The sequence below is a fragment of the Hemiscyllium ocellatum genome, chromosome 3 (assembly GCF_020745735.1).
Source record: "Hemiscyllium ocellatum isolate sHemOce1 chromosome 3, sHemOce1.pat.X.cur, whole genome shotgun sequence".
In the NCBI taxonomy this organism is placed as follows: Eukaryota; Metazoa; Chordata; class Chondrichthyes; order Orectolobiformes; family Hemiscylliidae; genus Hemiscyllium; species Hemiscyllium ocellatum.
The window spans coordinates 50,766,110-50,779,800 of record NC_083403.1 but is presented as its reverse complement, the minus strand read 5'-3'; the positions used below and the strand labels follow the sequence as shown (position 1 = coordinate 50,779,800).

Below are 13,691 nucleotides of genomic sequence, written 5' to 3'. Positions count from 1 at the left end.
TTTTATGTCTTTTTCCTAATGCTTCCAGTGGTTGGTAAGGTGACAGGTTTATTTATAAATGTCCCTGACTCATCAATTTAAAATTATAGCTTAGAACAATTGTTGCAGGAACGGTAAAATGGTTTTCTTCAGGTTTAAAGTGAGTTTTGACTGCAGAGAACAGAGAGACCACTCCTGAACATAGGAAGAACTATACACTTCTCTCTCTATCGCTCTCTCTAACTTTGTCCTGGTTTTGTCCTGAGAACCAATCACACTGCTGTTGGCAAATAAAAAAAGCTTTATTAGTAACTGGTCACTAGTCCACTGACCAATAAACTTCTTGATGCCAACAAGAGCTGCATCTTTATACCTTCTTAGCTCCAAAACACCTGCAATTCTAAGTTTAATTCCTGCTTGCTCAAATGATCATTTTACACAATACCTAACAAGAGTGTTTGGTTCCTTGCTTTCAAAACTGCAGCCCGCCTTTTAAACACTGGGCTGAAAATCACTCTTTCTCAATTCAGTCCACAGTTTTAAAAAAACACAAAATAAAAAGACACAAAAACTTAAATAACCGTGGATGCTGGCAATCAGAAACAACAGAAATTACTGGAAAAACTTAGCAGGTCTGGCAGCATCTATGGAGAGAAAGCAGAGTTAACATTTTGGGTCAAGTGACCCTTCTTTAGAACAACTATAAAAGAAACAACAACAATAACAACAAAAAACAGAGCAAATAAAAAGACATGGTCTTTAAAGGACATCAAGCCAAAGAAATTACAGCACAAAAACAGACCCTTCAGTCTAGCCCACCCATGCCGACCAGATATTCCAAATTAGTCCAATCCTATTTGCCAACACTTGGCCCATATCCCTCAGAATCCTTCCTATTCATATTCCCACCGAGATGCCTTTTAAATGTTGTAATTGTGCAAGCCTTCACCACTTCCTCTGGCAGCTCATTCCATACATGCATCACCCTTTGTGTGAAAAGGTTGCCCCTTAATTTCCTTTTATATCTTTACCCTCTCACCCTAAACCTATGCCCTCTAGCTCTGGACTTTCCTACCCCCAGAGAAAAGACCTTGTCTATTTACTCTATCAATGCTGCTCATGATTTTATAAACTTCTATATGGTCACTGTCAGCCTCTGATGCTCCAGAGAAAACAGTCCCAGCCTATTCAACATCTCCCTATAGCTCAAATCCTCCAGCCCTGACAGCATCCTTATAAATCCTTCCTGAACCCTTTCAGGTATCACAACATCCTTCCTATAGTGGGGAGACCAGAAATACACACAATATTTAAAATCTGATTGAAGATTTGTAGCTCGGGTATCCGTTGTCGTGGTTCTGCTCGCCGAGCTGGAAGTTTTTGCTGCAAACGTTTCGTTCCCTGGCTAGGGAACATCATCAGTGCTGTTGGAGCCTCGTGTGAAGCGCTGCTTTGATGTTTCTTCCGGTATTTGTATTGGTTTGTTCTTGCCGCTTCCGGGTGTCAGTTTCAGCTGCAGTGATTTGTATGTGGGGTCCAGGTCAATGTGTCTGTTGATGGATGTTCTTGCCGTTTCCGGGTGTCAGTTTCAGCTGTAGTGGTTTGTATATGGTGTCCAGGTCAATGTGTCTGTTGATGGAGTTTGGGGATGAATGCCATGCTTCTAGGAATTCTCTGGCTGTTCTCTGTCTGGCTTGTCCTATGATAGTGGTGTTTTCCCAGTCAAATTCATGTTGCTGGTTGTCTGAGTGTATGGCTACTAGAGATAGCTGGTCGTGTCGTTTTGTGGCTAGCTGATGTTCATGGATGCGGATTGTTAGCTGTCTTCCTGTTTGTCCTATATAGTGTTTTGTGCAGTCCTTGCATGGTATTTTGTAAACTACGTTAGTTTGGCTCATGCTGGGTATTGGGTCCTTTGTTCTAGTGAGTTGTTGTCTGAGCGTGGATGTTGGCTTGTGTGCTGTTATGAGTCCTAAGGGTCGCAGTAGTCTGGCTGTCAGTTCTGAGACGCTCCTGACGTATGGTAGAGCGTCTCAGAACTGACAGCCAGACTACTGCGACCCTTAGGACTCATAACAGCACACAAGCCAACATCCACACTCAGACAACAACGCACTAGAACAAAGGACCCAATACCCAGCATGAGCCAAACTAACGTAGTTTACAAAATACCATGCAAGGACTGCACAAAACACTATATAGGACAAACAGGAAGACAGCTAACAATCCGCATCCATGAACATCAGCTAGCCACAAAACGACACGACCAGCTATCTCTAGTAGCCATACACTCAGACAACCAGCAACATGAATTTGACTGGGAAAACACCACTATCATAGGACAAGCCAGACAGAGAACAGCCAGAGAATTCCTAGAAGCATGGCATTCATCCCCAAACTCCATCAATAGACACATTGACCTGGACACCATATACAAACCACTACAGCTGAAACTGACACCCGGAAACGGCAAGAACATCCATCAACAGACACATCGACCTGGACCCCACATACAAATCACTGCAGCTGAAACTGACACCCGGAAGCGGCAAGAACAAACCAATACAAATACCGGAAGAAACATCAAAGCAGCGCTTCACACGAGGCTCTAACAGCACTGATGATGTTCCCTAGCCAGGGAACGAAACGTTTGCAGCAAAAACTTCCAGCTCGGCGAGCAGAACCACAACATACACACAATATTCCAAATGTGGCCTAACCAATCTCCTGTACAGCTATAACATCACGTCCCAACTTTTATACTCAATACTCTGACCAATAAACAAAAGCATACTAGATGCCTTCTTCACTATCCTATCTACATGAGACTGCACTTCCAAGGAAATAGGAACCTGCACTCCAAGGTCTCTTTGTTCAGCAACTGTCCCCAGGACCTTACTATTAAGTGTATATGTCCTGCTCTGATTTGCCTTTCCAAAATGTAGCACCTCACATTTATCTAAATTAAACTCCATCTGCCACTCCCAACCCACTGGCCCATCTGGTCAAGATCCTGCTGTCCTCTGAGGTAACTATCTTTGCTGTCCACTAAACTTACAATTTTGGTGTCCTTTGCAAACTTACTAACTATACCTCCTATATTCGCATCAAAATCATTTATATAAATAACGAAAAGCAGTGGACCCTGTACTGATCCGTGTGGCACACCATTGGTCACAGGCTTCCAGTCTGAAAAGCTAACCCCCAACACCACCTCCTGACTTCTACCATTGCGTTAGTTCTGGTATCCAAATGGCTACTTCTCCCTGTATTTCACGTGATCTACCTTGCTAACCAGTCTAACCGAAGTCCATGTAGATCACATCCACTGCTCTACTCTCATCAATCCTCTTTGCTACTTCTTCAAAAACAATCAATCAAGTTAGGTGTAAGACATGATTTCCCATGTACAAAGCCATGTTGACTATTCCTAATCAGTCCTTGCCTTTTCAAATACATGTAAATCCAGTCCTTCAGAATTCCATCCAACAACTTGCAGGCTCACTAGTCTATAGTTTTCTGGCTTTTCCTTACCATCTTTCTTAAACAGTGGCACAACATTAGACAACTTCCAGTCTTCCGGCACCTTGCCTGTGACTATTAATGATCAAAATATCTCAGCAAGGGGCCCATCAATCACTTCCTTAACTTCCCATAGAGTTTTGGGGTACACCTGATCAAGTCCTGGGGCTTTAACCACCTTTATGTGTTTAAGACATCCAGCATCTTCTCCCTTGTAATATGGACATTTTTCAAGATATCACCATCTATTTCCCTACATTCTATATCTTCTATATCTTTCTCCACAGTAAACACTGATGCAAAACACTTGTGTAGTATTTCCACCATCTCCTGCAGTTCCATACATATGTTGCCTTGCTGGTCTTTGAGGGATCTTATTTTCTCCCTAGTTGCCTTTTTGTCCTTAATGCATTTATAAAATCCTATTTGCCAAAGCTAGCTCCTGATTTCCCTTTTAAGTATACTCCCACTGTCCTTATACTCTTCTAAGGAATCATTCGGTCTATCCTGTCTATACCTGACATATGCTTCTTTCTTTTTCGTAACCAAAAGTAGTTGTGAATTTTGCTGAACATTGTGAAATTATCTGTGAATATCCCCACTTCTAACCACATGATGGAAAAAAAGTCATTAGTGAAGGAATTGAAGGTGATTAGGCCTAGGACACTACTCTGAGGAGCTCTATAGTGAATTCCCAGATCTGAGATACTAGACCTCCAACAACTTCCTTTGTGCCAGGTATGACTGTAACCAATGGAGAGTTTTCTCACTTGATTCCATTGCCTTCAGTTTTGATCGAGTTCTTTGATATTACAGTCACCAAGGCTCCTAGAGGGACATGGGCAGCAGATTCTTATTAACACCATCACTTGCAAGTTCTCCTGAAAGCCACTCACCATCCTGACTTGGAAATATGTTGCTGGCTCAAAATGCTTGAACTCCTCCCAAATGGATTGAAGCAGTTCAAGAAGGCAGCTCACCATCACATTCTCAAGGGCAACAACAGACAGGCAATAAATGCTGATCCAGCTCACAATGACTGCAACCCCAGAATAAATAAAAGTTCCTTGTTGTCAAACACAATCACTGTCACCTCACTGCTGGAGTTAAGCTCTTTTCTTCATATTTGAACCAAGGCTGTAACGAAGTCAAGAGCTGAGTGACCCTGGCAGAACCCAACCTAATTGTTAGTGACTAGATTATTGCTTAGCACTAATGCCTAATGATAGCACTGTCAATGACATTTTCTATTATTTTGCTATGGGGCATTAATTTACTTAGATTATCTGCTTTTTGAGCACTGGACATACCTGGGTAATATTCCTTAATGTTGAGTAGATGCCAGTGTTATAGCTGTGCTGCAATAGCTCAACCAGGGAAACTGCTAGTTCCAAAGCACCAGTCTCGAGTACTGTTGGCAAGATGTTGTCAGGTCTATAGACTGCAGTGAAACATATTTTCAGCTCTGATCTCCAGCATCTCCAGTCCTCACTTTCTCCTAGAAGATTTTAACCTACTGCAAATCCTCTTGCAAGGATGCCTTCCTTGAAGAAGCTCTCTTCTTCCGTCATTCCTGAAGAAGGGCTCATGCCCGAAACGTCAATTCATCTGCTTCTTGGATGCTGCCTTACCTGCTGCGTTTTTCCAGCAACACATTTTCAGCTATAGGCTGCAGTACCCAGTGCTTCCAACTATTTCATGATAACATGTGGAATGAATTCGTTTAAAACTGACATTTGTGATGCTTGATAACATTAGGTGAAAGCTGAGATTTATCATCAGCTTAGGACTTCTGACTGAAGATTTATACAAATTCTGGTGATGAGGAGCCTCGCTTAGAAGGCAGATTGAAGATGTTAGGACTATTCTTTTGATAAGAGAAAATCTGTTAAACTCTTAAAGTAAAATGCATAAAAGTGGATAAATCCCCAGGATCTGATTAGGTGTACCCTAGAACTCTGTGGGAAGCTAGGGAAGTGATTGCTGGGCCTCTTGCTGAGATATTTGTATCATCGATAGTCACAGGTGAGGTTCCGGAAGACTGGAGGTTGGCAAACATGGTGCCACTGTTTAAGAAGAGTGGTAAGCACAAACCAGGAAACTATAGTCCAGTGAGCCGGACGTCGGTGTTGGGCAAGTGGTTGGAGGGAATCCTGAGGGACAGGATGTACATGTATTTGCAAAAGCAAGGACTGATTAGGGATAGTCAACATGGCTTTAAGCGTGGGAAATTATGTCTTATGAACTTGATTTGAATTATTTGAAGAAGTAACAAATAGGATTGATTAGGGCAGAGCAGTGGACATGATGTGTATGGACTTCAGTTAGGCATTCGACAAGGTCACCATGGGAGACTGGTTAGTAAGGAACGCAGGGAGAACTAGCCATTTGAATATACAGAATTGGCTCAAAGGTAGAATACAGAGGGTGGTCTTAGAGGGTTGTTTTTCAGACTGGAGGCCTGTGACCAGTGGAGTGCTACGAGGATCGGTGCTGTGTCCACTACTTTTCATCATTTATATAAATGATTTGGATGTGAGTGTAAGAGGTATAATTAGTAAGTTTGCTGATGACTCCAAACTTGGACAGCGAAGAAGGTTAGCTCAGATTACGACAGGATCTTGATCAGATGGGCCAATGGGCTAAGAAATGGCAGATGGTGTTTAATTTAGATAAATGTGAGGTGTTGCATTTTGGGAAAGCAAATCTTAGCAGGACTTATACACCTTAATGGTAAAGTCCGAGGGAGTGTTGCTGAACAAAGAGACCTTGGAGTGCAGGTTCATAGCTCCTTGAAAGTGGAGTCTCAAGTAAATAGGATAGTGAAGAAGGCATTTGGCATGCTTTCCTTTATTGGTCAGAGTACTGAGTACAGGAGTTGGGAGCCATGTTGCGGCTGCACAGGGCATCAGTTAGGCCACTGTTATAATATCATGTGCAGTTCTGGTCTCCTTCCTACCAGAAAGATGTTGTGAAACTTGAAAGGATTCAGAAAAGATTTATAAGGATGTTGCCAGGGTTCAAGGATTTGAGCTATAGGGAGAGGTTAAATAGACTAGGGCTGTTTTCCCTGGAGCGTCGGAGGTTGAGGGGTGACGTAATAAAGGTTTATAAAATTATGAGGGGCATGGATAGGATAAATAGACAAAGTCTTTTCCCTGGGGTGGGGGAGTCCAGAATAAGAGGGCATAGGTTTAGGGTGAGAGGGGAAAGATATAAAAGAGACCTAACGGGCAATTTTATCACACAGAGGGTGATACGTGCATGGGATGAGCTGCCAGAGGAAGTGGTGGAGGCGGGTACAACTGCAACATTTAAAAGGCATTTGGACGGCTATATGAATAAGAAGGTTTTGGAGGGATATGGGCCAGATGCTGGTAGGTGGGACTAGATTGGGTTGGGATATCTGGTCTACATGGATGAGTTGGACCAAAGGGTCTGTTTCTGTGCCGTACAGCTCTAGTGACACAGTGACTATGACTTCAATGCCCCAGTGTCATGTCTGTTGACATGAGTAACTTAACTATTTTCTTCAGTCTTTTCTGTATTCTTCCAACCGCATTCACATCCTTTCTGAAGCGCTGTTCCTGTAAATGGGCACAATATTCCATTGAGACTGAATTTGTATGTGCATAATATAAGTGCCACTTCCTTTGCCCAATAATAAAGCTTAGAATATAGCATACTTTATTAGCTGCTCTCTCATCCTATCCTGCCACCTTTAATGATGTGTACATATATGTATCAAGGTCATTCTGCTCCCATACTCCCATTACGAGTTGCACACTGTTTTGCATTTTATTTCATCCATATGATTCATCCATTCCATCAATTTGTCAAAGTCCTCTTGAAGTTCAACACCATCCTCCTAACAATTTACAATGGCCACAACTTTTGTGGAACTTAGACATGATTCATTGTTTGTCAGATCACTTAGCTTTATGAGTGCTGCCTCTGCTCTATGGCATGCAGGTAATCCTGTGTTGATCCTTTACCAGGTTGATTCTCATGTTTAGGTATGCCCTCTTCCTTGAATAAGGATTCATCCCTTTGGATTGTTGGTAATTGTGGAGCAGGAATATCCCAGGCTGTGAAGGTGCAGACAAAGGCTGAATACAATTCTGCTGTTACTGATGGCCTACAGCCAGTAATGAGATGCCCAGCATCTGTGAGAGGTTTGTCGCATCTAAAATCATGATAGTGACACACATGGGGATGTGTTCTCAGTCTGAGAGCAGGCCTTCATCTCCACAAGAACTGTGTGGTTGCCACTCCGTCAGTTATTATCATGGACAGATGCATTTGTAACTGTTAGGTTGCAAGGATGAATCAATGTTTTTTAGTCCCCTACTCTACCGGTTATTTACTTTATGACCTGGTCAATCTGGTCAATAGTGTTGCTACCAAGCCTGCCTGATATATCTGTCTGAGTGGGACAGGAAATATTCAGAGATGGTTAGGGTTGTTTCTGATTTTCCCTTGTTGTTTCTTCTGTCCTGGTCGATGCTGAGTAGCCAATCTAGTTGAATTCCTTTAAGACCTCCTTTTGGTTTGATGGAATGGTTTGCTAGGATATTTCAGAGGGAAGAGACAAGCACATTGTTTTGAGTTTAGAATCATATGCATGCTAGACTTGGTAAGGTTAACCAATTTTCTTTCTTAAAGGTATTAATGAATCAGATGTATTTTTGCATCAAGTGGTAATAGTTTCATGTATTATTGCTTTACATCCTAGATTATTAATTGAAATTAAATTTGCCATCTGCCATGATGGGATTTGAATTCATTAGCTTTGGCCTCTGGATTACAAGGCCACTGAAGTAACCATTATGCACCACAGCCCCCTCTACAAGATGCACAGCAGAGACCTTGCAACTTTCCATTGACAGCATGTGTCAATTCATGGTCTATGCCAAATAAAAGGACAATATAAAAACACCACCATCTGCAAGTATCCCTTTAAACACAAACCATCTTTACTTCGAACCGTTCTTTAATTGTCACTGGGTCGAAAATCTTGGAACTCCCTCTGTAGCAGCTGGGTGTCCCCACAGCCCAAGGACTGAAACTGGCTGACCATCACCTTCTCAAAGGTAATGTTGGCCTTGGTAGCAAAACTCATATCCCTGCAACAAGTGTAAATAAACAGACTTCCCTTCACAACTTTTTTTCATTCCTGTGCTATTGTGTCCTACTCCCGAATTTGGATCTTCAAATCTTATCAAATATGGACATCTGCAATAAAATAGCAGGCTCCGAGAGAGTTTTCCAATCTCAGAGCCCGAAATTCAAGGGTAGCATGTAACAGCAGGAATCTAGGATATTAGCTAATCAAAGAATCTCAAAAGATTAAAGATAGACAAAACGTGTAATGACTGCGACTTTTTCACAAAATTGTAGACAGAGAAAGCCTGACCCAAAAACTGGATGGGCAAAACATCAATAGATTTTATTCTTTTCCACAAAGACCAATGAATCTGACGCAGCCAGTGACAGGAGATTTCAGCTGTGGCTCAGATTCGAATTATTTTATCGCACATGGCAAGGATAACGTACACCAACATCCGACAGAAAGTATTAGAAAAAAAGAACGAAAACATGTATTTAAAAAAATCTTCAATAATATCGCATTTAAAAAGAGATCATTCTCATCTGAGTGCAATAACTTAGCACCAGAGGTAACTTGTGAATTACTGACAGCATCGAGGCACAGGTCTCAATCTCTCAGATTGAGGTGAAATTGACGGTTGAAAAAATACAATTTAGAACCCACATATTAATCACACCATTTGGTAAAAGCTGACCTTAATATTAATATCGTGCACAGTGACATCCTGAGTACTTTTGTTTAGATCCCTCTCAGGCCTGATATCGCTTCCATTTCCACTTGACTAAACTCAGGTGTATAAGTCACTCAATATGTGAAGATCCCAGCCTCACTCACTTGCCACGTATTCATTCGTTCATTCATTCAAGTCTGCATGCGGGAGACAGCATGGGCGGTGTTTATGAATGAAATCCCTTCGACTTTTTTCTTCAAACTTACTTAACTTGGACCTGATAATCCCCAAAATAGCATCTCTCCAAAATTCAGGACAGGAGGTTTAGTTGGCCGATTGAGGTGGATTTGACACTCGATTAGAGACAGGGAGAGATTGCAGTCAGAAGGGAATACTTCAGCTGCTTCTAGATAATCTCCGGCTCTATTCCTCCCCAACCATGTCTACAAAAGGAGAGGCACAGCGACCGTCAGGATGTTGTGGCAACGATGTGGACATGGCGGGAAAGCACGTGCCAATCACTTGTAAAGTGAGAACATCAGGTTAACCCTTCTCCTTCAAAGGGCAAATCTTAAAGGTGATTTCCAGGTATTTTCAACCAGATGAGAGGGTGCAGCAAATGAGCAAAAGGAGTACTTTCTTTTGATTTGAATGAACGCTTTTAATCTGCATCTAAAGTGATTTCTAGAGGGAGTTTGAAGTATTAATGACAGCTTGGAGTCTGTCATGAGATGGCCAGACTCTCGTCACATCGGAGTTCAGATTGCACCGATATTGTAATCATCACCGAATCTCAGAATGAGGGTATGGGTTTATAATCATTCCTGTGCACCCACAATTCACTAATATCTGTTTCCTATTGTTTTCAGGGGGCGCTGGATAGGCTAATATTTACCGTTGCTCTTGAGAAGGTGATGGTGAGCTACCCTTCCTTCCTGTTCAGTCTGTAGGTGCCGAGTGTGCACCTCGTTTTTTTTTATCTTTGTTAGTTTTGCTTTGAGCAGCTCTCGAGATAGAGAACAGCGGGGAAGATTCCTGGCTGTTTGGGGTGACATCCGCTTTGCAGAATTTTAACCACCCCCGGGTTTACCGTGTTACCAGAAAAAGAAACAGCACACACTCAGGAAGATATATTCCCCACAAATCCATTTTCACTCCTGAAAGCGAAATTCTGGCAATGTAATCTTTAAATTGGTCTGCTGGGGAGTAGGAGTGAGAACTGTCACAAAAGATTACTCTATTTCAATCGTATATATTAACCTGTCTCGGCTATTCCCAAATCTAAGGAGAGGTTGGGATTTATTGCGATTCCTGAACTGGAGGATCCTTCCTGAAGAGTTGCAGGCGTCTCAATAGCCTCCAGACCCCGATATAATTTTCAGTCAGTGGGTTGTGTTCAGCCTGCAGGCTTCCATTGGGCAGTGCCCGTGCGTTGGCATCTTCCTGCAGTTCATGCGTTTGAGGGGTGACGCTGGGGGACTCGGTCAAACCTTCCTCGTCCGCCTTGGTCAGCTCCTCCAGGTCCTCGTACTTGGCTTGTTGCCTCGTCTCGAAGAACTTGACGATGCAATAGGTGACTGAGCCCACCGTGTTGACCACCACGCCGGCAATGAACAGGGAGGTGGGCGCCACGTCCCGGAATGCCAACATGCCCACCGTGATGGTGACGATGCTCTTGACCACGCCGACGAAGCTGGTGGTCACCGCCGAGTTGATGTAAGTGCAGTGCAGGGTGGTGAAGTTCATGAGGCAGCCGATCAGAATGCAGGAGGCGAACACACAGCTGAACGTGGCGTCGTGCCAGGGCGGGTACGACCAGATCTTGATGGCATCCAGGCTGGCAAAGCTGCAGAGCAGCAGCACGGGCGAGGCGCTGACGGCGATGGCGTACTGGGCAGTCAGGGGGCCATACGGATGCTCATGGCCCGTCTTCTGGATCACCACCAGGTAGGCAGCATGCACAAGCACTGCCAGGATCCCGGTCACATAACCCACCGGATCCCCCGAGAGATCACCAACTCCTGGAAAACACAACACACCAACTCCTGAGAAGCAGCAACATGCATGTGGGCGCCAGGGACTTGGGGAGAAGCGAAACCGGAACGAGAGAAAGTTAGGAAGCGGTTGGTCATATTTAAAATCTTTGATCACAGTGAGGGGCTAGATTGATGGAGAGTCTATAGTATAGGTTCTTGAGGGAGAGTCTATAGTATAGGTTAATGATGGACAGTCTATAGTATAGGTCCTTGAGGGAGAGTCTATAGTATAGGTTAATGATGGACAGTCTATAGTATAGGTTAATGATGGACAGTCTATAGTATAGGTTATTGATGGACAGTCTATAGTATAGGTCCTTGAGGGAGAGTCTATAGTATAGGTCCTTGAGGCTGACTGCTAGTGTCCCCATCTCTGAGCCAGGACACCGAGTTTCTCATCCCATCTGCACCAGAGGTGTGCAGTAACATATCTAGTGGCCAGATGACTGAACAGCTAATGGGTGGATTCAATTCCCATCTCAGTGGAAAGACTGCCCTCCTGAACCTCTCCCCTGGCCTGAGGAGTGATGACCTTCAGGTGAAATCACTAGCAGACATTTCTCCCCAGTGAGATATCCCTAAAGCCCGATGGGACTAGGGCCACTGTATCTTTGTTGATTTGGAAACTCTTTTCTAAAGATGATGTCGACTTTTAAAACTATATGAGTTTGGAAATAGTAACATTCCTCTTGGAACACAATCTTCATTGTCCGGTTTCAGGCCACACTGCTCCCGGTTATTTACCACCGGGGGTTAATAGCGAAGTGCAATCGCTGGAACCAATGGGAAAGTTTGGTGCAATTCATCCTCCGCCCCAGCGCCGGTTGCCAATAAATCTTTGCTTCATTTTTAATTCACTCACACGAGTAAAAACCAAAACAAAACAATGTGCAAACTGCAGGGGCCATTGGGTGGGGATGGGAGGTGGGCAGGAGAGAATACTGACCTGCTAAAGCAGCTCCACAGGTGGTTAGACAGACCGCTGCACACACACCGATGGAGGGAACACCATTCTTCAGGACAAACACCCCAATGGTTAAAGTGACCAGAGGTAGGCAGCGCTTGAAGACAACGTACATGGGGAGGCTGAGGCCCCGGAGGGACCACAGGGTCAGGCAGGACTGCAGCGTGGACAGCAGCGTGACCCCGGCGAACACTTTGGCCAGACTCAGGCTGAAGGGGGGCACGTCGATCCTGCCGAGCCTGCGGAGCAGCTCCAGGGTCAGGGCGGCGGTGCCGCTGGTCAGGCACTGCACCAGCGTCAGGAAGTGAAAATTGTAGCGAGAGATCAGCAGCTTCAACAGGATGTTCAGGGAGCCGGAGAACACACCGTGGGCCACGGCCACCGAGATGCCCAGCAGGCGGCCCTTGCAGCACTGCATCCTTCCGCCGAGGTGAGACTGTGTGGAGACAGTCTCAGCATCCGTGCAAGTCCCTCAGTACCGGCTGTCACCAACACACCACCGCGGTCAGCTTTAAACTTCCATTCATTAAACTACAGAGAGGCGGGGTGTGTGTGTGTGTGTGTGTGTGTGTCGGGGCTTGGGGAGGGGAGGGCCATCAATTCTCCGAATTGAATATTTTATTGATGGTTCCAATTGCTGCAAAGTCAAATGTGCAAGATCCGGGGGCTACTGACGCACGGAAACCAGTTGAATCTGCACTTTTGCATTTACTTAATTATGTAAGTACTTAGTTCCTTTCAAAACGATTCTCTTGTTCACAGCTGCACTGTAAACCTTGCGGTGAGTCAGTGCCCTGGGGTCCTCAGTCAAGTCAAAAATAAAACCCCTGCAGGACTCAAGTTAACAGCGAACACCCACCAAGAGGTTTACTGGCTGAATGAAATCTGACGCGAATTTCACCAAAACTGGTCACTGAGCCGAGTGCAGCTATCCCCCTTGGTCGATGCAAAGTGTAGAAGTGCTCAGGGTAAAAATATTTCCCCCGGCAAAGCCGGCGGATCCAAGAGCAAATTGAATGAATACAACAGGGCAATAGAGATATCACAGTGACCTCCCACATCTGGATCTAACTCTGTAAAATGCTACAATGGAGACAACTGCCTGGAAATGCCCAGTCTTTCTCTCTCTCTCTCTCTTTCAAATAGTTAGTTCTATTTTGATAATTAAAGGACAAAGATTTAAGATGTCCAGAATTTTCATGTCAGAAAATCAGCAAAACCAGAAGTCGGAAGGTTAACTGTTCCTCTCTCCCCAGATGTTGCACATTCTGCTGAGTTTCTCCAACCCTTTCTGTTTATATTTCCAAAGATTACGAGCAGATTACAAGATGGAAATTGCCACTGATACTTTTACCAAACATACAATAGAAATTGTCGACACTTGACTGAACATTATTTAACATCAGTTAT

General features: G+C 44.0%; 1 protein-coding gene across 1 annotated transcript; it reads right to left on the bottom strand.

Annotated features, from left to right (window-relative positions):
- Positions 1-10,580: 10,580 nt before the first annotated feature.
- Positions 10,581-12,699, bottom strand: slc35d3 (solute carrier family 35 member D3). Its single transcript, XM_060854704.1, has 2 exons — positions 12,264-12,699; positions 10,581-11,302 (listed from the first exon to the last, which is right to left on the bottom strand). The coding sequence occupies exons 1-2, from the start codon at positions 12,697-12,699 to the stop codon at positions 10,581-10,583; spliced, it is 1,158 nt and encodes a 385-aa protein (XP_060710687.1).
- Positions 12,700-13,691: the final 992 nt, after the last annotated feature.

Excerpts from the sequence above, each read along its gene's own strand:
- slc35d3 (XM_060854704.1), bottom strand. The coding sequence starts at position 12,699 with ATGCAGTGCTGCAAGGGCCGCCTGCTGGGCATCTCGGTGGCCGTGGCC. Across the intron at positions 11,303-12,263 it reads CTGTGGAGCTGCTTTAGCAG|GAGTTGGTGATCTCTCGGGG; the intron begins GTCAGTATTCTC and ends TGTGTTTTCCAG.